This window comes from Lytechinus variegatus, chromosome 15 (assembly GCF_018143015.1).
Source record: "Lytechinus variegatus isolate NC3 chromosome 15, Lvar_3.0, whole genome shotgun sequence".
Lineage (NCBI taxonomy): Eukaryota > Metazoa > Echinodermata > Echinoidea > Temnopleuroida > Toxopneustidae > Lytechinus > Lytechinus variegatus.
In genome coordinates, this window is record NC_054754.1 from 28,501,192 (window position 1) to 28,525,832 (window position 24,641).

The 24,641-nt window shown below is 37.7% G+C and overlaps 1 protein-coding gene across 1 annotated transcript; it reads right to left on the minus strand.

Moving 5' to 3' along the window:
- Window positions 1–256: 256 nt before the first annotated feature.
- LOC121428763 (NADPH-dependent diflavin oxidoreductase 1-like) lies at window positions 257–23,780 on the minus strand. Its single transcript, XM_041625581.1, has 15 exons — window positions 23,701–23,780; window positions 21,590–21,753; window positions 20,392–20,469; window positions 19,846–19,943; window positions 19,234–19,332; window positions 17,195–17,296; window positions 14,139–14,357; window positions 11,834–11,955; window positions 10,339–10,517; window positions 8,936–9,091; window positions 7,981–8,092; window positions 5,044–5,187; window positions 4,123–4,241; window positions 1,786–1,886; window positions 257–1,233 (listed from the first exon to the last, which is right to left on the minus strand). The coding sequence occupies exons 2-15, from the start codon at window positions 21,722–21,724 to the stop codon at window positions 1,089–1,091; spliced, it is 1,809 nt and encodes a 602-aa protein (XP_041481515.1). The 5' UTR covers window positions 21,725–21,753; window positions 23,701–23,780; the 3' UTR covers window positions 257–1,088.
- Between the last annotated feature and the right edge of the window lie 861 nt (window positions 23,781–24,641).

Genomic DNA, 24,641 nt, shown 5'->3' on the forward strand with positions numbered 1-24,641 from the left:
ATTCAAACAATAAAAAACAAAAGAAATAGTGAGTGAGTGACATCATCGAATCTCTCATTTGGATGTAACTGGCTCGTTCATATCACTATTTTGTTGAAAATAAGCGAAACTTTGAAATGTCATAACTTTCTTATATTACATCCGATTTTGATGAAATTTTCAGCATTGTGCTTGTCTGATTTTTCTCTATTGATTCAAATCAACATTTTTCTGAGGTGGACTTGACCTTTAAATTGGCAACACTATTGAGTATTCTTTAAATGGCTACCTTTTACACTATGAATCGGAAATAGATATAGACTGATAGAGAATGTATTAAAAAGTACTAAATTTGCCAATTTGCAAAGAAAAGCAGCAAATTTTGAATTTTCAATCACACTGCAAATTTAAGGAACTTTGTGATTTGTATCATTTACACATTTTCTTCCAATTCTATATTGTATTATTATCTCTGCTCGATTCTCAAAACATGATAATCACTAAATCCTTAAATTGGCATAGTTTGAGGTATCTTACATAATAAGCAGGGTGTGATCTGCATCAAAATTGGTCCAGGCCACAAAACATGATCACCCTGTCCTGACTGGGACAAAAATATTCCTTCAACTCCAAGAAATAAATAGCCTTTAGACAAAGCTCCATAAGTTATAATGTTTATATTAATTGCCTACCGACTGAAAAAAGACTAATCGCGAATAGGCTGGGTGAATGCAAGCTCAGCCACAGAGCCTTTAGAAACCTGACTTGGATTTCCTTTGTTAATCAATATTTCCAACTTGTGATCAGTACCTGAGAGGTAGCGGCCAATCAGCGAGCATACCGTTCGCATCAATGAACCCCGTTCCACAGTAGCAAATGTACCTGATTCCAAGAAGACATCAATACCGACAGTGCGAATTGGCGCATCAGCACGCTCATGAATAATTCATACCTTCATGTCTCTGCCAGAATCGCGACGTTGCTTGATCATGCAAACTTGCCAACTCTCTTCGTCGACCGGGATCCTCATCTCAGCCGCTACTTGATAGGGAATACAGCCAAGCCACAAGGCCTTGTCAAAAAGGCTAAGAAATAAAAGGATGTGATTCTCATGACCATGTTTCCATCTGAATCAGTCTCTTCCTCTCCATGTCGCTAATAAATCTTTCCGCTTCCTCCTCCTTCATCTTCCCTTCTGATTGGACCACGAAGCATAGTGCTTCTCTCACATCTGTTGGCATCTGCTTAGCGTTTCTGTGAAGAAGCAAAGATTCAAGATATGAATTTTTATCACCCACCCCCAAAGATTTGTTTTGGTAATAGTCCATAGGACCTGTTTAAATTTTGTTTCAATGACATGAATTATATTAGACAATTATATAACATTCCAATCTTAAAAAGTTCAGTCACTCTATTTTTTTTTGCATTAATTCTTTGTGAAAATTTTAATTCAACAGTAAGTATATAATGAGCATCCTCTCTTGGTAATGCAGTGCGCTACATCCAGAAACTTTTGATTATTGTCGATAGCGAGAATTCAAGATAACATATTGATGAAATGTAGGTGGATAAATTTTGTGCCTGACAAGCAAGAACTAAACAAGCAACTTTATAGTGAGAGAAAGAAAGACAAGAAAAAAAGAAATACCAATCAAAAGGCTGACAGAAAAAATTCTCCCATATATTTTGTACATTAGGCTCTGCCAAGGCATGTAAAATTGGGCCGAGTTCAGCCTCTTCTCCATGACTGACAATCAATAGGAAGATGAAGAGAACGCAAGTAACCGAATGTTTCATGATCATTACCCTGCTACATATATTCTTGTAGATCGGTCGCTTCTGTTCATAAGTGACCATACGAGGGCGGCATTTTCTTTTATCCGATGCTGCACATACACCTTGTCTTCCTGAAACAAAACATGAAAAAGTAAAACAGGTATTAAATTAAAGGGAGATATTAAAATAAAATATGTAAGTAACATATTGGCATTTCATTTTCATATTACATGTTTCAATTATGCTAAATAAATCATAACAAGTGGAATGCCTCTGGCCGTCTCACCTGCATCACGCGATTCAACATAGCAGCAGTGCTGACTTTGAAAACTACTATAACTCGCACAAGATGTTCAGTGATACTTGGTTACTCTTATTCCACCTTTTATGAACTAGACCAATACACTTTACAGAGATAGGATGGTAATTCAACAAATACCCCCAATGTGGCCAAAGTTCATTGACCTCACATGACCTTTGACCTTGATCATGTGACCTGAAACTTGCACAGGATATTCAATGATACTTGATTACTCTTATGTCCAAGTTTCAAAAGTCAGATCAATAAACTTGCGAAGTTATGATGGTAATTCAACAGATACCCCCATTATGGCCAAAGTTCATTGACCTTTGACCTTGGTCATGTGACCTAAAATGAGCACAGGATGTTCAGTGATACTTGATTACTCTTATGTCCAAGTTTTATGAACTAGACCAACATACTTTTAAAGTTATGATGGTAATTCAACAAATACCCCCAATTCGGCCAAAGTTCATTGACCCTAAATGACCTTTGACCTTGATCATGTGACCTGAAACTTGCACAGGATGTTCAGTGATACTCGATTACTATTATGTCCAAGTTTCATGAATCAGATCCAAAAACTTTTAAAGTTTTGATTGTAATTCAACAGATACCCCCAAATCGGCCAAAGTTCATTGACCCTAAATGACCTTTGACCTTGGTCATGTGACGTGAAACTCATGCAGGATGTTTGGTGGTACTTGATTAACCTTATGTCCAAGTTTAATGAACTAGGTCCATATATTTTCTAAGTTATGATGACATTTCAAAAACTTAACCTCAGGTTAAGATTTTGATGTTGATTCCCCCAACATGGTCTAAGTTCATTGACCCTAGATGACCTTTGACCTTGGTCATGTGACATGAAACTCTAATAGGATGTTCAGTAATACTTGATTAACCTTATGGCCAAGTTTCATGAACTAGGTCCATATACTTTCTAAGTTATGATGTCATTTCAAAAACTTAACCTCAGGTTAAGATTTGACGCCGCCGCCGTCGGAAAAGCGGCGCCTATAGTCTCACTCTGCAATGCAGGTGAGACAAAAATGATAAATATTAGGAGAGGAGAAGGGGGTAAAATGACAGATGATCAACATCAATTTCCCTAAAGCCCCTTTCAAAATTGACGAACGACCTGTTTATGACCACCTGCAACAATTTTTTCCTGTTGTTGCACGATCGATCTGTGTCTTGCGAGCACTCGCAGTCGTTTTAGATGATGGCACGAACTCGAGGTGGTCGTGACTGGTTGCATCTGAACTTTGAACACGTTCAAAATCCCAACGCGATCAATTACGATCGATTCACTCGCATCAGACCGCACCATCGGTCAGGAGATCATCGTGTGAGTGTTGTTCAACGTTGTACGACTTGGTGCGAGAGGTGGCACAACTAAGTAGTCGCATTTACTCGACTGGAGGTCGTACAACACTTGCACATGTGCTAGCGACCTACATGTACAGAGACCAGACTTGCGACTGGGTGCGATAATATATAGGCCATAAGATCGATCGCAACACGGCTTACAAGATTGCACTACCATTGCATTCACACGTATGCGACCGTTCCACTCGCAATCCCTCGTGCAACACTCGCATGTGATCGCACGAGCACAATAAGAGCATATGCGACTTACTCGTGCAACGGGGTTTACTGGTTGTTTTTGTTGTACGACAGCTGTTGCAACTGTGAAAGCCTCTGTGCGATCTTATGAGATGACTGGTAATTGATGTTTGTTGCAGCCTGTCGCATGACCAAAAGGTCGCAAATGGTTGTACGTCAATTGTGAAAAGGGCTTTATTGATAAATAAAAAGAAAAAGGGATTTGTAAAAAGTGATATTTTTGCCTTTAGTCTAAGCTCAATCATGTATGACATGAAAGATGATTTAAATGTTTAAAGAAAGAGGGTGATGAGTTTAGAAACATTCCCCTAAAATTGCTTGACCTGAAACCATTTCGTTTTAAAGTAATGAGATTAGCAAGGGAAAGCCCCCCTTTTTTTGTGGGGTTGTGTTTATATAAAAAGTAATGACCTCCAGAAATTTTCACATGACCTCACCTGATCCCTGGAGAAAGCTGTGATCATCTGAAGCAAATGTTTGTCTTGGAGCTTTGACCACTCATCCTTGCAAAGAAAATCCTGACCTTCATATCGACAGCCAAAGAACAGCAAGTTGTCTGACAGAAATAGAAGATACAAACAGATCAAAGATGGTTAACTTCTCTTTCCTTCAAGCCTGTGGCGCAGGAATGCTCTGATCGAGCAAAGGATTGTAGGGGCAAGTCACTCTTATCACACAATGGCATGTCCGTCTGATCTTTTGTCTTGTCCAGCTACTACTTCAAGCTACTAAATGATAAAGCCTCTTTAAACATAAATAAACAATACAAAATCAGGTTAAAAGAATTCCAATAAAATGATCAATTAAAATACGTACATGTATAAAATTCTGGAAGAAAATGTGTGATTGCTTAGAAATTGACAAAACAATAATGGCATTCCAGCTGGATGCTGGGTCTTTGTCCAATCAATAAAAATAATACATTGTCCCACATGTGCATATCTGTGTTGGTGACTTTCAGTGTGATCATTTTGAGCTTAGATTTCATGATTTCACAGAGTTAGGTTAATGAAAATGTACAGATCTACAAAGATATGGTGAAGATCGAAACTTCCTCATGAAATCATTCCTTAGCGTAACTACCGGTAAATAATAGCTTTTTCCAAGCAATCATAACTGTAACAAATTGTCCCACATGTGCTTGTCTTTGTTGGTGATTTTCTGTGTGATCATTTTTCAGCTTAGATTTCATGATTTCACAGATGTACGGATCTATGATGGCTTGGTGATAATCTGAACTTCCTCATGAAATCATTTCCTTGATGTAACTACAGGTCAATAATAGTGTTGAAAATTTAGAAACAGAATCGGAGGGTAAAAGAGGGGGATGTGATATATCAAATAGAATCCGTGTGTACCTCCGATGTTATGTGCTGCCCTCTCTTGGATGAAGCTCCTGAATGGGGCCACGCCCGTTCCTGGTCCTACCATGATGACAGGTGTATTGGTAGAGGGGAATGAGATGGTTCCCTTCTTGGTCCAAATTGGTATTCTGACATCATCTATGTATAACAAAATGATATTCACTATATAGAGTACCGAAGCAATGATGTCACAAAAAACTTTTAGCATTTAAGCGAGTTTGATACCATATTTTGGTAGAGCACGATGAAAAACCCCCACTACCAAAATTTGGTGGGAATTGGCCTTAGTGTGACTTTATGAATACATAATTAGCCCCATTGAAGTCAGTGTATTATTGGCCTGGCTCTAAAGGTTAGGAACCAGGCTAAGAATACATTGTCTTCAATGAGACTAATTATTTATTCATGACGTCATATCTCATGCCCCCACGGACCGATTCCCACCAAACTTGGGTTGTTTGGGGGGTTTTCATCATGCTCTACCAAGAATATGGTATCAAAAACGCTGATATGCAAAAAGTGAAAATTTATAACATTACACTTTAGTACTCTATATTAGCTCCAAAAGTGAATGTCATATTTCAGTTCCACCATCAATGCAACAAATACCTTCATAAAGTGTTCATTGGTGTGCTATTCTAGTCACCTGGTAGGTGTTTCATAAAGCTGTTCGTAAGTTAAGAGCGACTGGTGAACCTTTCTTACGTGCTTAACCATCGCCAACGAATGTACCCTATTACACAAGAAGGGATCACCAGTCGTTCTTAAAGTCGCTCTTAACTTACGAACAGCTTTATGAAATGGCCCCAAGGTCTATTCAATTTCTTCATCCTGCTATGTAAGCAAGCTTATGTAATATCTTGCTTTGAAATCTGCCTCTTCTAATGAAAGAAATGAAAGGTCATTTGACCAAAATTGTCCATGAAGTAACTACGGACTGGTCTATTGCTCCTACTGAAAACAGAACACATTAATCGAAACATAATCCTGAGCTCCAAACCTTAACCTTCATCCCTTATATCATTCTGAACCAGAAACTCTATAAAAATCCTAAACCTCACCGTGAATCTTCTTAGAAATTAACAGAGGAGAAACTGTTGTATTAAAGAGCAAATGCAGTGTTACGTATTCAAGAGATTATACTTATTGTAACTGTGATACATGGAACAGATATTATATGCACCAATAAACAGAGTGTCGCCAAGGGGAGCACATAATACGCCCGCCTGTAACGCGAAATTAGAGTTATTGGTCAAGCAAGAAAAGTGGAAGGTTATTGCGTTAACAAGGACTTCAGAAGGGTAAGACGAAAACTGTCACTGTGATCTTGACCTTTTGACCTCAAAATCAATAGGCTTCCTGGGATCTATGCTAGTATAATACACACCAAATTATATGAGACTAGGTTAAGTTAAACTGAAGTTATCAAGTATACAAGATCTGCAGAAGGGTAAGATGAAAATATGTAAGTGTGACCTTGACCGTTGACTTCAAAATCAATAGGCTTCCTGGGATCCATGCTAGTATCATACACACCAAATTATATGAGCCTAGGTCAAGTCAAACTAAAGTTATCACGTTTACAAGGAAAAATTATCGGACGGACAGAGAGACAGACGGACGGCGAGCGTGATACCGTAATACGTCCCTCCTAGGACAAGCATATAAAATGAAAAATATTTTACATTTTAAACCATTAGTGGTATATACAAGAGACAGGGTAAGCTTAGGGCAATATTGGCTCACTTATTTGTACTCTATTAAGATAATGTATACAGTGCGTCCCAGAAAAAACGAAACCGAGATTTAGCGATCATTTATCATTACTTAATCATAAATAAAATAGACAAATGACCCACCAATTTAAAGCTTAGAATCTCCTCTTTCATCTGATATTACTTAGATTAATTTTCATTCACGCATGAGTGAGCAAATGCAATTTGAAGAAAGGATATCAAAAACTCATTTGGCGGGGGGTATCTGGGTTTCAAAAAGAAAACCACATTTTTGAAAGGTTCAATATCTCCTCTTTAATTTGATACCTAAATTACAGAAAATGGTCACGAAATAACAAAGTTCTGGTCATTTGAAATAAGGCTTGAATTTCAATAATTTCATAAAATGAAGAGGTTCTCCAGGCTGGCTTTCAAACTCTCTCGACACTCTGTTTTGTTGACGATCAGCCATGCATTAAATCTTTTGTTCACGATGCGAAAGCTTTTGTAGGAAACCGGTAAAAACACGTTTATCTCATGAAATTATGGAAATACAAGCCTTAGTTCAAATGACCAGAACTTTTTTATTTCTTGACCATTTTCTGTAATTTTGGTACCAAATTAAAGAGCAGATATTGAACTTTTCAGAAATGTGGTTTTCTTTTTGAAACCCAGATACCCCCCGCCAAATGAGTTTTTGGTATCCTTTTTTCAAATTGTTTTTGCTCACTCATGCGTGAATAAGAAATAACCTAAGTAATATCAGATGAAAGAGGAGATTCTAAGCTTTAAATTGGTAGGTCATTTGTCTATTATATTTATGATCAAGTTATGATAAATGATCGCTAAATCTCGGTTTCGTTTATTCTGGGACGCACTGTATAATGGAAATGTTAAAAAGGCAATAACAAAATCACTTTATTTTCCTGTTATATTTTCAATACTCAATTATTCTTTTACACTGTATTTTGTGTTACTCAATTGATTAATCTGACTTTTTGTTTCAATTATATTAATGTTTAGCGTTAGTAATGTGTATATCTATTAAATCACCATTCGAGATCTCAAAAAACTAGGAATAATCTTTTTTTACTTTGCTTTCTATTTCCTAACCAAGTGTTTTGTAGCTCAAAATTATGTAATCTTCTGTTTTTATAATCATTGAATCATTCTATCTAAATGATAACTCCAATCAAAATGACATAGAAGTGCTTACCGTCAGGTCTGAGTGATGCTATCCAGTTTGAACAGAGGCCCTCTCTTGGCCGAACTAATTTAGTTTTGTACTTTACGACAGCCATCAGGATGTGAATCTCATCGGGATGTGCCTACAAAAATAAAGAGGGAGAGTGAAAGAAAAAAAAAGGAAAACTTAGTATATAAACTGCTGGAACTAAAAATGAAATCACTACACAAACTAGATCTAAATTAGAAGGAGGTATCTCACAGGGCATGGAACAAATTCACCGCTAGTGAAAGCTAGTCTGCAAATCAAGACTTTTCTAGTCTCCTAAAAAATACAAAGTCTGCAAAGACTTTTAGGAAATACGAAAATTGTTTGGGAAACTGTTTCTAGCCTCAGTGATGTCTCCATCAATGGCAGAGATTTTTTTTTTGGTCTCTTGAGAGTCTGCAATAGAGGAGACTGACACCCGATTTGGAGACAAGACAGGTACATATATATGTATATGCCACTGAACTCAATGTCAACCCTTGTTCATGTTTGTATATAATTTGTGCATTCAAGTATGTTTTCTTCCATTCACCCCTCACTTCCTTTTTCATAATTTGCAAAAGTTTTTTTTTCCCCTCAGTTTACATTGAAATCAATCAGCATAATCCAAATATATTTTTCTGTGTTTTTATCGGTCATTCGTTTTTTCTCTTTATATAACATTATCCCTTAATGATATTTCTGTAATGTGTAAAACCTCGAGTGTAATATTTAATCTTACTATTATGTTCTTATTATATTATGTTAATTCTTAGGTATATAATATAATGTATTTTCCCTTTTTCTGTTAACTTGGTATGTGTCAGTCTTCGGACTGTTTTACAATGTCTTTTCATAATAAACCGAATTGAATGAATGAATGAAGCTGCACCTTCGTGAGAGCTACATTTTTTGTGTGGTCACAGAGTGAGGTCTCAGAGACAATACTCAAACTTACTGTTGGTGATGAGGCGATGGAGAAGGCTCTAGGCTGTATTGCTGGAATGATATCCAACAGATATTCAAACGGGATGGTACTGCTAACATGGGGAAAGTCCTGTAACACCTCAAGGATGGTCCGACGAGGGCGGTTGCAGTAGGAGTACAGCTCTTGCTACAGTTAAGAAAACACATGAAAAGAATATACTCTGACTAATATATACTTCAACAACAGCTATAAATCTTTAATATAGCTCTTCACACATTCATAATGTTGCCGTCCACTGACAAAAGGAAGGCAACCTTGACTTTTTTTCAGAAGTAATTTTTTTTCTTGATTTAAGATATTTTGTGTATATGACATCTTGATGGAATTAACATGTCCTAACCTCTGATTTATAAAATATCAATATTTTCCCCATTACTACGAAACTCATTCACCAGATTTGCATCCCTTTTTCAGCATAATGGTTCTAAGCACTTAATACAGATATATCAATTCAGTTATTGAGTCTGGAACGTCTTGTTAGAATGCTTCCTAGGAATTGGACTCAGTGGTGAAATTGCATGCATGGCGTGTGGGCATGCCAGAATTCGATGGACATGGCAATAATATCTGTCAAGCACTTGACCACATTGTTTTGATGTATTAAGTGACTTGTAAGAGCGGAATACTATTATATTTTAAACAACGGGGCAATAATATCTGTAAAGCACTTGACCACATTGTTTTGATGTTTTGATGTATTAAGTGCCATGTAAGAGCGGAATAAAAAATTTATTATGATATTTTAAATATCATCATTGATTAATTTCATTCACATATATATATTATTTGTCAATTGGTATAATCACAAAGACAACACATATACATGAGTGGATCATCGTAAGCTCTAACAGCTTGAGAACAATGTCCAAACAAATACATATATACATAACTTATATAATGGCTAATAGAAAACAATCAAGGATGCAAGCATCAAATTAAAGGACAGAATGAGATCTAGAGAGAAAGAGCGAGGGGTTGTGAATTGTTCCCGCGTTCGTGCGTACGGTCCTGGGGATTGGTATAAATAGACTACGTTATCAGATAATTTTCGTCACTTAACAAAGAGTTGCAGCGGCACTCGAAAGCTTGTGAACTTGTAAGCTAGTGAACACTTTTTGCGAGAGTGATCACGAATTTCCTTGTTGATCATAGTAGATTGCGAGACAAATTAATACCCTCTAGCAATTATTTCAGTCCGCAATAATGAACCTATTTAGTAATATAATTATCATCATCATCATAATTTTATTGTTATCATCATCATCATTACTGTTCTTGTTATTACTATTATCATCATCATCACCATCATCATTGTTATTGTTGTTATTATCATCATCATCATTACTACTACTACATTGATTTCAGTGAGATACCTGGCCTTCTGCCATGTCAAACTCCTGGAATTTCTCTCTCTCCAGGTCATTCCTTGCATGGTGGGCCAGCATCTCAAAGAACGATCTCCTAGGGATACTGTTGATATCCAGGTAATGCGTTGCTAGGTAACGGACGGAACACGTCGGAGGTAGCAACCAGGATGGAGGTAAAGGAACATCTATTTTGGATCAAGAGGAAAAAATGACTTGCCAAGAGATGACTTAATAGGTTCCATGACATTTGCTCTGCCAGGAATTCCACACACTAATTGAATGACTAACTTCAACCCTGGTGGGTGTTTCATAAAGCTGTTCGCAAGTTAAGAGCGCCTTAAAGAACAACTGGTGATCCTTTCTTGTGGCAAATGTTATATTCATTGGTGATGGTTTGGCACGTAAGAAAGGTTCACCAGTCGTTCTTAGTTGCTCTTAACTTACCAACAGCTTTATGAAACTGCCCCCAGGATTTAATCATTTAACACTATACCCTACCCTACAACCTATTTCAACCCTACACACCGATGTGTTGGCTCAGTTGGTAGAGTGTCCGTCTCACAACAGGGAGGTCGGGGTTCAAACCCCGGCCGCGTCAGACCAAAAGATGTTAAAAGATGGGAGTTGCAGCTACCCTTTTTGGCATTCAACGATTAGAGGCATAGAGTCTCAACGATCTGGCGTTGCACAGCAGCTGCCGGGCCCACGATCAGTTGGGCAAAGCAAATTTTCAGAGTATTTCATTTAAAAAAAATGGATTTTATATCTTAATAACTTATCAAAGCTAAACAATGTACCCAGTACCTATTATTGCACTCATGTATGTTTTGCGGAAGTGGTTTACGGTGCACCATGTGTAATGTCTTAGAAGGACTGAGGTAAAAATAGATAGACATAGAAGTAATAATAATATTAGCTGGATTTATATAGCAATTTTTGCCTGAGGATACAAAGCGCTTCTATTATTACCCCGGCTTTAGCTCGAGCTACCATCACCGGCGCTCAGTGCTTTCAAGGAAATAATCCTGCCGGGTACCCATTCACCTCACCTGGGTCGAGTGCAGCACAGTATGGATAAATTTCTTGCTGAAGGTAAACACGCCATGGCTAGGATTCGAACCCACAAACCTCTGTTTGAAAGGCAAGAGTCAGAACCACTAGACCAAGACGCGCCCACCCAAGTAAAATGGAAAGGCGAGCAAGTGGAGGTTAGGAAGTTAGAGTATTCTTTTCGGAATTAGTGCAGTCCTCAAAAGGACTGTAAACCAGGAGGAGTGGAAAGCTTTAGTAGTAGGCAAGGTGAGAGCCTTGAGTAGAAGGCTCGTTGAGTAGGAGAGGTGAGAAAGGCTTGATTGAGTAGGCGAATGGAGCTGTAGAGCAGGGGAGATGACTCAACTTTTCGGGCAGGCTGTCTGTTTCTCACTTCTACCTCTATCCACATTTATCTCAGTCCTTTCAGAACTTTTAACAAATGGAATACCGGCCCTCCTTTTACACTAACCTGGGTCATTCTGTGAGATGGTGATCATCTGATCTGGATCAAGGTTCATATGTTCAAGAAAAGTTTCCACCGACGATGAAGAATTCCTTGGTTGAATCATTACAACATCCCCAGGGGAGTACCTGGAAAATATCAAAAACAAGGGATGGTATTCTGGAGCACTGTCATAACTTTTGTCATAAATTTTGTCAAATCTCTCCAAGATGTGACACCGCTATGATTGTCACAAATCGGTATTCTGAACATTGCCTTTTCCCTGTCATATCTCTCTAAGTTCCCACCCATCGTTTCGGAAGCAAACCAATCAAAGTCATCGTTAGTTCCCAGTTGGAGCCCTTCTAGCCAACAGGAAGGCCCAGTGGCAGGTAGGGCATATCGCCAATACAGTTGTTGTCATGGAGCAACTATACGCGTATATTGATGCGCTCAATTACAAAGAGAGACGACTGTGAAGAACTTTAGAAGAGAAGTAGAAAAAGAAGGAAAACAGAGAAAAAAAGGAGGATTTCATATGTAGGGCCTAACTATATCAGAAGCGGATCTAAAGGGGGGGGGTTGCAACCCCCCAAAAACAAAAAATCCGGTGACCACTTTATAAAATCTTATCTTTTTTTTTAAACTTGTAATTTTATTTTATTCTATGTATTTATTTCATTTATTATTATTATTATTATTGTTTTAGATGCAAGAAAACGCCATTTTCACACAAAGATTTTCAAAAATTTTCCCTACTGTGGGAGGGGGGACACCCCCCTCCCACACCCTCCCCCTCGCTTGCTCCGCTCGCTTGGACTTGGTCGCTACGCTCCCTCGCATACCACCACAACCCCCCCTTTATAAAAAGCTGGATCCGCTCCTGTATATGTAGCATTAAAAATAATTTTGAAAATTGTCACAGATGATGAGTGAAACTAATACCACAATCTAATCTAAATAATATCATTATATGCTTGACATTCAGTCGGCAGGGTATTGGGATATTTGGTACTAAAAGATATGACAAAATTTATGACTGCTATCCCCCTGTCATAACTTTTGTCATATCTTTTACTTGTATAAAAGGATTGCGCACATTTAAAGAAGTGTATTTTTGGTGCGCGCTAAAGAGAAGAGACAAAATTTATGACAATTTTTGTGACAAAAGTTATGACATCCACCAGAATATCGATTTTGTCATATCTCTGAGAAAAGATAAAATATGGAGAAAAGACAATGTTCAGAATACCGCCCAAGGGCAATATTTCACAGATCTTATTTTCACCAGCATATGGTTATAAGCTACTGAAATAACATAATTTGATTGGCTAACTGTCATAAAAGAGTTTTATGGTTTGAATCATAGCAAGATCCCCAAGAGTATCTGGGAAATATCCAAAACACTAGCCCAGTTTCACAGATCTTATTTTCAACACAATGTTATAAGCTACTGAAATAACATAATTTGATTGGCTAACTGTCATCAAAAAGTTTGATGGGTTGAATCATAGCAAAATCCCCTGGGTCTCATTGCATAAAAGTTACCATTATGGTAAATTTGCCATCCAATGGTATCTTTAATGGAATCCTTGATTCTGATTGGCTCTTGATCATCGTTACCATGGTAGTTTCCATCGGAAGGCAAAGTTACCATAATAGTAACTTTTATGCAATGGGGTCCATGAGAGTTCCTGGAAAAATCCAACACAGACAAGGGCCATGTTTCACAGGTCTCATTTTTCAACAACATATTGTTATAAGCTACTGAAATGATGTAATTTGATTGGCTAACATTCATCAAATAATTTCATGGGATGAATCATTACAACATCCCCAGGAGAGTACCTGGGAAAAATCCCCCAAACAAGGGCCATGTTTCACACATCTTATTTCAACAACATATTGTGATAAGCTTTTGAAATAATGTAATCTGTTAGTCTAACATTATTGGTTTTAAGACACAGTTTTATGGCACATGATCATAATTTTGTTGGTTCTCGAGAATGACAGAGGGATTGCAAGACAAGCAGATGCATCTCCTTTAACATTTACTATTCACTAATTACATCTTTACATCCAATCAATTTAATGCATGATAACATAAATTTCTTCAACTTAGGAAAAATTTGACTTAGAAGAGGTTAATAATGCATAATATGATCTAAACAACTGTTTATAGTTGGGCAGATATTTGAAAGATAGCCTTGTCATTACAACCTTCGGTGGTTTTCCTGAAAAAAAAAAAATTAAAAATCTTGTCATCCATACAAATTCGTCTTGACAAGTATGAATGTGGCTGCATATGAGAAAGAGAGAAAAAAAGTCTCACTTTATATTGGCCTCCTTAACGTCCAGCTTGACCAATCGCACATCCTGGAAATGTTCCTGAGCCGTCTGCCGAACGTTAGCCACCATCTTGGCATGGAAAGGGCACAGATTGTTGGGTGTCACAGATCCAGGAGGTTTAACCATTTTGGTGTCGATGATGTCTTTCGTGAAGCCATTCTCTTTGGTATTGACAAATTGCACATTGAATCTGGAAGGGGGACTATGGTAAGAAATATATGGATAGTTAGGTTAATATATATTAAGCTGGACTGTAATTGTTTTCATTCCCAGCAGTAATGATCGGTAATGATTTTGATTTCAGAGTTTCTCTTCAATGAGCAATAATAAGCAAACATTACATGTAGTATACATGTACAACTAATGTTCTTATAAAAGAATGATTTGCTATTGTTTAAGCAGCAACACACACATTGTGTTTGTGTGCACCTCCTTTTAGGCTCTTAAGTTTCTCATTTGTTTGGTAATAACTTTTGCTTGATTCTAATATATTTGTTGTTATTTATTGATGTTTTATCGGTCTATTGTGTAACACTCGTTTCATCTGTTCTTTGGGTCTATAGCGACTTTGACTTATCTCTTGTATGTAAGATAATAATAATAATGTAATAATAAGCAAACATTACATGTAGTATACCACTAATTTCCCATAAAAGAAAGACTTGCCATCGTTTAAGCAGCAACATACACATTTTTGTGTGTTGTGTGTGTACATGCACCTTAGTGTGGTAGCCCTCTCACTAGGGCCCTGAAGTTTCTAATTTGTTTGGTAATAATTTTTGCTTGATTCTAATATATTTGTTGTTCTTTATTGGTGTTTTATTGGTCAAGGCACAGTGTAGTCAATTTCTAAAGAATAAATTTGTCTACATCTTTGTATATTTTGAGTGTAAATTTGGACACTGGTTTCTGTACTTGAACTGTAATGTAATGCCAATACACATAGAACAGTGTATAACCTCTGTAGTGAATCTTATCGTGCCCTCCATTGACTGCTGTTCTTTGTAACCCATTTGAATGGTTTGTTGAGCTTGTATGCTTCTTTTGTACATGCCTGTCTAGGTATTTTGTAACAATGCAAGGAATGCAACTACTGAAAGTGCTCTTTTGTGTAACACTCTCTTCTTTGGGTCTATAGTGACTTTGACTTGTCTCATGTATATAAAAAATTGTGGCTTAACCCACAGCACTGTGTACACAACAGGGTGAATTACTTTAGTAAGCCAGTTTTGTACAAAAGTAATACTACAGCTTACTCTCATTTGAGTACCAACTACCCAGTACTCAATACGTATCTGGTGATATTGGCCCGTATTCTGAAGTCGGGTTTAACTTAAACTCAAGTTTAAAGTTGTGGTTTAAGTATGGACAGCCAATTAATACAGAAATCACTAATGGTAGAGATATATTTCAGCTCATTTGGCTCTCAAATCATTCATAATTGTCTAGGAAGTATATATAGATTATTGTCTTCACCATCGATGAATCAGGAAAGAGCACAGTAAACATAAGAAACGTACAACTTAATTTCAAAAATTTGATACTTTTGGCTTCCCATACTTAAACCACAACTTTACACCTGAGTCTAAGTTAAACCTGACTTCAGAATACGGGCCATTGAGTCCAATCTAGGGCCACAACAACCTAGCATTGTTCATTCTGATCATAACACTTTACATACTATCAAACTCCAAATCATATCTGTTATGATGTCAATACTTTATACCAACTGAACAGTCATCCACACCAGCTGTTAGCCCAGCCTGTGAGGAACATTGTTTGCGATCTTGGTATTGAACGACGACGGACTTAAGTGTAGGATTCCAAGATCGCAATCTCTGGCACCAACTACTTTGCTTTCAAATGGCCTCCATATTGGCTGATGGAATGCATGGTCCTTGACCAATAAAACTCCCACAGTTACTGATTTAGTTGTTGATAATGAGCTTGGTGTTTTAGTCACAACTGAATCATGGCTCTCTTGGGACAGCAGTAGAGATGCCCACACTTTGACTCATCTGAAATCCTCCTTGCCAAATTATGATTTTACTCACCAACCCCGTATATCCTCTAGGGGTGGTGGTATACTTGTTCTTTATAAATCAACAATACGGTGTACTGTAAATCCAAACCAAAACTTTACCTCCTTTGAGTATTTAACTCTAAATCTCACTTCATCCTCTATTGTTAAGTTTTACTGTGTTTATCGCTCCCCTCCTACCACGAGTAGCAACTTCTCCTATACATGTAGGACCATCTTGGAAGAGTTTTTAACCCTGGAAGTCAGGAAACTCATCACATCACTACCACCAAAGCACTGCAAATTGGACCCAATCCTAACCTGGCTGTTGAAAGACACTCTTCACGATATCCTGCCTCTCATTCAAATTCACTAACTAACTACCATCCCATCGCAAACCTTCCTTTCCTGGGTAAGGTCCTTGAGAGAATTGTAGCAGGATATGCACAGACGGGGAGTGGGGTGGGGGAACGGGTGTCTGAGTATAAAGTTTTCAAGCGAAATTTGAATTGTAATTGCTCTGTTCAAATGACAAGGAGCATCATTGATGTTGAACATTGGTGATACCACGGAAATGCACATTAAGATGCGGGCATGCAAATAAACAAGGGAATGATTGCAAATAGAATAGATTTTTGTTTGTAATAAGGTTTTTCATTTTATTGGAGTTCTAAATTGACTCAAATATGACCTGCCAAATCATATTTTATTTACACTTTATAATGCTGTCATTTTTAGCCATAACCCTACACCAATAAAAATAAAATACAGTACCGGCCGCACAGAGATGTTAGCGCTAACAGAGCACTTAAAGAAGGTCCAGGCACAGCTTTCGGATTGTGATGTCAAACGTTGATCTAAGATTTACATAACTTATAGTTCTGTCACTGGGCATCGCTGCGGCATTACCGGTTGTTGTTAGTGCATGGTTAGCGCTAATAACACTTTTGTGCAGCTGGTACCAATGGAATACATGTTATGTAACTGGCCTATAGAAATAGGAGTTTGCCTTTACTCACCACACACTAGCTGGGATGATCTCTAGACCACGTGGTAGAGGGTAAAAGGACAGGACTTCCTTCCACAAGGAATCTAGCCATGGATCTATAACTGCATCTGGTCTGGATACAAGTAAGATGAATCACAAATGCATGAATCAAATATGGAAGAAATACAATTATCATGGCGGCAATGACCCTAGCATGCAGGTCCCCCAAGTCCATCTACCATCCAAGTGTGGTTAAAAAGTGAGTTATGGTTGCAAAGAAAGAGAGTCTTGCATGTTAACTTCAACGTTGACCTGAAAATGACCTTTGACCTTACCATGTGACCTCTGACTGCAGCATAACATGTAGGTGCCCCAAGAACATCTACCATCCAGGTTTGGTTGAAAAGTGACTTACGGTTGCAGAGTTAGGTGTCATAGGAGAGTCTTGCATGTAAACTTTAACGTTGACCTGAAAATGACCTTTGACCTTACCATGTGACCTCTGACTGCAGCATGCCATGTAGGTGCCCCAAGAACATCTACCATCCAGGTTTGGTTGAAAAGTGACTTACGGTTGCAGAGTTAGGTGTCATAGGAGAGTCTTGCGTGTAAACTTAAACGTTGACCTGAAAATGACCTTTGACCTTACCATGTGACCTCCGACTGCAGCATAACATGCAGGTTCCCCAAGTCCATCTATCATCCAAGTTTGGTTGAAAAGTGACTTACGGTTGCGGAGTTAGGTGTCATAAGAGAGTCTTGCATGTAAACTTTAATGTTGACCTGAAAATGACCTTTGACCTTACCATGTGACCTCTGCCCACACCAAAATCGATAGGCTTCTTCGCTATACCATACTCAACCTTCATGCCAAATTTGAAGACGATCGGAGAAGAAATGCAGCTGATAGAGCGCTCACGGAAATCTCTGCGGCGGACGCAGGGGCGCAACGAGGCCAAAAATCCACAGTATCCTCAGAACCTTGTTCGGGGGATACAATTACAGTAATGTATGTGACATGATAAGCAATATAACACCTGGATGAGAGCTGAGAGGCTGCCCCAGTAAAGAAAAGGTTGAAATTAAACACTATAATGCATGCACTCCATTCAGGTCAGAATAGAATAAGAAAACTATACTTAACAGTAATACTGCAAAACAATGATTACATATAAAAATGTTCAGCAAACTTTTGAATAATTTCATTCACAAATATCATAATAATAGCAATATGCAACATTTATATAGCTCAATACAATGTTTCTAAGCATTGCATACTATTACCCCAACTTTAGAACAGCTACTGATCGGACACTTGAGCATTCAAGGAATTACTTCCTACTGGCTACCCATTTAATACACCTGGGTGGATAGTGACAATTATATGAAGCCTAGATAGATCCTTGTGATTTGATTGGTTGATTGATATCGTTCATTCAGCCCATTTTGCAATAATAATAATATAATAATACCAACATGCTTATATAGCGCAAATCACTGCCAAATGCGTCCCTATGCGCTTCATTGGATATTATTACCCTGGCTTTAGCTCCGCAGCCTTTTACAGCGCGGTGGCATTTCAAGGAATAAATTCCTGCCAGGTACCCACTTACCTCACCTGGGTCGAGTGCAGCACAACGTGGACGAATTTCTTGCTGAAGGAAATTACACCATGGCTGGGATTCGAACCCACGACCCTCTGTTTCAAAGTCCGAAGACTAATCCACTGGGCCACAACGCTCCACTGACGTCAACAACCACGCAATTTTGGATCCATACGATTTTGTCCATTGCACTCGCGCGCTGAGACAGCAGCTGCAGCTGTAGGCACCAGCAGAGCGCATGTTGTAGTGACGTAACAATCAACAGACTGAACTCGCACTGCATGAGCATATTTTGCATCAAAATTCATGAATTTCATACGAAAAAACATCATTTTTTGGTGTCATATAAACCAAATAATGAATATTTCTTCATTTGTGCAATGGACAGAATACTTTATTTGGTGAAACATGAAATAATGATCCATTCAACAAGGCGTAGCTGAGATGTATCTGAGATGTATCTCACCCAAGATCATGTTGGTCATCTCCTAGGCCAAGGGGGATCAAGCTTGAAGCACCAAGTTGGACCAAACGACGAAATATTTTTTTAGCGACATAATTAAATCTGTAATGAAGAATGAAGATGAAAGATATTCTACTGAAGTGTACCAATTTTCAAATAATCAAGAGCAGCTCTGTCCTGCAAATAATTCAAAAATCATCACATTGAAAGTCATATAATAACAATTACCACAATATTGATAAAACTCATATTTAGTGGTGCAGAACACAATGTCTTTTCTCATTTTTCACGAAATGATGATAAATGATGATAAATGGCGAGCCTATTGCATTAAACCATAGAGGAATGTTGAAATTCTGGGAAATTGGTCAATGTGTATTGCTGCATAGACAGACATTTTTGTGCGGGTTTAATTTCATAATTTTGGTGGTCAGAAAACAAGCCAATAATTCTTAACCACACAAAAATATCTTTCACATATTATGTAATATGTATGAATTTGAAGACACAAATTAAAATCCCATTGAAATGTCCAGAACGAGTAAAATCGTGAAGAATATCCCACTATACAGTAGATCACTGGGTTTTATCTAAACTAAAATGTATACTACTCACTTGGGGTAAGACGAATCACCAAGCCCAAGGACAGAGAATCTTAATTGCATAAGAGAGTCACCAGGCAGGTCCTTCCTCATTATAAAACGCCAAAATTTCTGAGAATGGAAACCAAGACAGACAGTTACAGTAAACAAAGATATCATGAGAAAGCAAGGAAAAATAAGGGCTCATTGTTCCCATATTATCCTGCATCTACCGTGTGAGTAAAAAAAAAATTGACACCTCACAAATCATCAATTTAAGGAAAAATTTTCGTGAACACATAATATACATATTTGGCCTGAAAGAGTATGTTATCCCAAATTTTTTTATACCATATCTATGTGGTATGTGTTAATGCCTGGATGATCAGGAGGTATTCGTTGCAGTGATGTAAATTTCAATTTGCACCAAAGTACCGGGGCATAACTGCTTCCTACATTATATGATTATCAGATGCTGGCTAGCCTATCAACAATGTATGTAAATTATATTCTAAGAACATATCCTGGTAGGCATTCATAATACAGCCTCTTTTCATTTTTTTTCCAAGTTAAATTATACCTTCATGTTGTCAGGCTCATCCCCTTGTCCTGTTGTCGAACAAACAAAGATCACCAACTCTTCCTGTATCAAACTTGCCTGGAAAATTAACAGAAATAAACTATTGTCAGAAAGTCCAACTCAAAGCACATTTCCAGGGGGAGATTCAACCCGGGGGGAGGGGGGGGGGGCACTCAGTATATAATGCATAGTGGGTATGTGCCGCAGAGGGGACCCCCATTTTTACACCCAAATTTCCGTTCCAAGGCATAGCATTTTTGTCTTATTGAGAAAAAACAAAACAAAGAAAGCCGCTCCAAGGCATAGCATTTTGTTCTTATCAAAAAAAAGAAAGAAATCCGCTCCAAAGCTTCGCATATTTTTTGTTACGCCGTTCCGGTCGCATTGATCTGCTGCAATTTTGGTGAAAAGTAGCCGCCGAGCGCTGTCTGACCATCGTCTCTGCGCGAGCGCACCCGGCAGAGGCCGCGCTAGCTGCATCATGCACGCATGCCCGTTCTATAGGGGTACATACGCATGTACTCACACGCTGGCGATCCGTTCCAAGGACCCCTGTTTTCACAAAATTGTAGTTCCGAAGCTCGTTCCGAGGACCCTCCTTTTTACAATAAGCCCGCTCCAAGGGCCCCCGTTTTTTGTCTCGCCTGCGGCACACCCCTACCACTTTTTTGGTTGAGGCCCCCCCCCGGGATTCAACCACTCAGACTCCCTCATGAACAGGAAACCTTGGCACCATGTGAACATATTCCGCAGTAAAAGAACAAAGCAAAAAATTCCTCGAGACCAATTGTCAATTTTGGGGTGGTAATATATTTTGATTTAACACTAACATACCAAATTCATTTGTACTGAAAATATAGTGGATTTTCTTTTTAATGTTTAGGTAATTACGGAAAAACCTTGCTCGGTAAAACTGACTGGAAATTAATCCACATACATGTACACAAGAAGCACTGTTGATTTTTCAAAGCCTGTACTACCAGCATTAGAGAGAAAATGAATTATTATGATTGCATAGATAATATTGCACAAAAACTTGTCAGTGGAAGATGAAGAAGAAGAGGAAGAGAAAGAAATAGAAGTTGTAGAAGAAGAAGAGGAAGAAGAAGACAAATAAGAGAATAAGACAAAGAAGATGAAAAAGAAAATAATAAGAGAAAACAGAGCAAGGCTTTTTTCATTGTATTTTCTTACTTACAATAGGATAAGAATCCAATGGTAAGACCCGAGCAGCCAGATGTCTCCTCTTTGCTTCACGGCCAATCTTCTCCGCTACATCTTGAGCCGTTCCCGTCTGGCTCCCGTACAGTATTACAGCTCTGCGATCACCCATGATGACAGCTTCTCACACTGCTAGAAATTCTTGAGATTTAAAGATAACAATAATAATAAACATAGCATTTATCAATATGCCCAAGCTCTAGTAAGGACAGTGTTTCCACAGATCCAAAACAAATTTCCTGAAATTCAGACATTTCCTGGAATTTTCAAGTCTCATTTTCAACAAAAATCGGGCAATAATACATCTAGCCTAAATTTGGTCCAAGAGACCAAAATCAAGGAATTTAACATTTTTTGTATGCCCTCTTTGAAAATAGGAACAAAATTGTGAAATGTGAGCACGGAGTGCGAGTGGAAAATTTTGAGCTAGTATTGAGGTGGATCTAAACAATTCTTTAAATATAACATGAATATGAAAAGTTGATGTTTAATTGTTTGATTGTAATTTCTGGATTTCCCGGAATTTCCTGGATTTTTTTCAATTTCATTTGCTGAAGTATTCCTGGAGAAAGTCAAAAGTGGAAACACTGAATAAGGATGCCACAGAGCAGATATACAGTTGAGGCCAAAAGTATACATACACCATTGGAATTCAGTGAAATTTTTTCGCTTGCCAAACATCGTAAAATTTACTATATCAATTCTAGTTCTGTGACTGTGAGCACTTGTTCACTGCAACCATCCTGCCTGTGGGGAATCTACAGGCAGGGGCGTCGATCCATTTTTCAGATGGGGGGGGGGGCAAAATCATGAATCAATTTTCCAAAGGCGCTCGATCACACAAACACACACATATGCCTATATATGTGTGTACATATATATATGTATATATATACCCACACACACATATATATCTCACCAGCAGATTAATGCGAGCGCGAAGCGCGAGCTGAAATTTTGATATTTCGATCTGAAAAAAAAATTGAGTTTAATGGACGTTTTTAATAAAGAACAAGATATATATATCCAACAAAAGATTATTGCAAATCGAAGTGGGAGTTCTTTTGAGGTTTAGAACTGAAAACGGGACCATATTCACCTATTTAATCATGGAAATTATGGGTTTTTGTTACAAAAATGATGCGAGCGCAAAGCGCGAGCTGAAATTTTTTGATATTCCAATCTGAAAAGTGGACATTTTGAGCACGATTTTAGATGAAGAACGAGTTGTGTATCTCAATCTTGCCTGCTGATTTCTGTGTAACATTACAATCTTATTTTATTTTTAGCACATGCGGAATTATTGGGGGGCAAAATGATGTTTCCCCCCCAATATTTTCATTGGTGGGGCGATCACCCCCCCTGCCCCCCCTCCATAATCGACGCCTCTGTCTACAGGTAGGACTATGGTAATTGGTATGCCAATGCTGTACATATTAACACACACTTTGCAAAATCATTAAAATATCACTTTTGTGACCAAAATATTTCCATACAGTTGCAATTTATTTTTCATAAGTAACTTGGGAATGATTTTTGTATTCACCAGAGCGCTCAAAAACTTGAATTTTTGGCATATTTTTGTGTACGCCCTCTAATGGTGGAAAGTAATATGGCAAGAAAATTTTCATTTTTCAATCTCTATTTTTATTATTTTAATTAAGAAAAAATAATTTAATATAGTGCCAAGTTATAATGATGAATAGCTGTAATGAAAACTGACAGTGTAAGAAAATCAAGCATTTGTCCCATACAAAAAGAGAAATTAAGCCAAACATTGCCACCATTATTTTGCCATACATGGGGATGTACATGAGAACAAGGTTATATCATAACCTTGTTCATTGAATGAGTGACTGTGTGAGTGTCTAAACATCTTTCGACTTTCGTAGCCAACTTAAGCAAAACACAAAAGTGAACGAGTGGGACCGATGTCACGAAGGCCGATCAAGGACGATGTTGAACTTGAACTAGTTGTACAGCTGTAAATTGCTTCGAAAATTAAAAATCGAAGGTGAAATGATATAAAAACGCATTCAACTTCTAAAAACTTCAAGAAGATATAATTTAATGCAAATATTTGCTCACCAAAACTGGACATATCCGCCTATTTAAAAATAATTTTCATCTTTGAGTGCAAGCCTAAGGTATCTTCAAAAGTACTGTACTTTATGGACTACATGTATATCGGGGACTCGATAGGCCTACTGACTGTGAAACGAATAGTTTGAAATGATATGAAAGAGAAAGAGAGAGGGGAGGGTGAATGATAACTTAAATAATGAAGCGGCCAATTAGAATCAAGTGGAATCAACTAAGGATCAGAATAGGAAGAAGAGTTATATTTTTTTCAACGCAAGCCTATAGTGCCATGGCCGCGGGCAAAGAAAAGAAAAGCCGAAAGAAAGAAAAGAAAAGAACAAAAAAAATAACAAAACAAAACAAAAAGAAGAAGAAGAAAAGAATATCCTAAAATGTAAAAGAAATAGAATGGTAAAGGGTTAAATATGAAATGATTATCAGGATATCACTTTAAAATCTGTCATAAAATTCGATTTCATGTTTAAAAGCCTTTTATTTCATACTTACAGGGGAGGAAGTTTTTTCAAGATCCGTATTGAGACTGTTCAAAAATTGAAATGCAGTAGAAACAATAGTAGTAGTGATATTAATATTACTAGTCAATGATTCCAAATCAACTACAAATTTCAAAACATTTTAAAAATCTTATATGGAAATGAGGGGATCCACTAAAAAGCATTGCTTGTAGAGCGTGGATCCCCTAAGATAATTTATCTTAACTAGTCATTATAGCTGGTTTGATAAGTAACAAATTGAATGGTAAATGTGACAATCGGACTAACAGACATTTGATTTTGATTTCAATAATCTAATTATTCAAGTTGGGGCGGTAAGGGCGGCCAATCCCCCTCAAACTAGGGTAGTGTTACCTCTCATTTAGAATATTACAAGGGATAATTGCCCCTCTGCCATCCGGTGCACTGCTGCCTAAGGCTGAGTTCACCAAG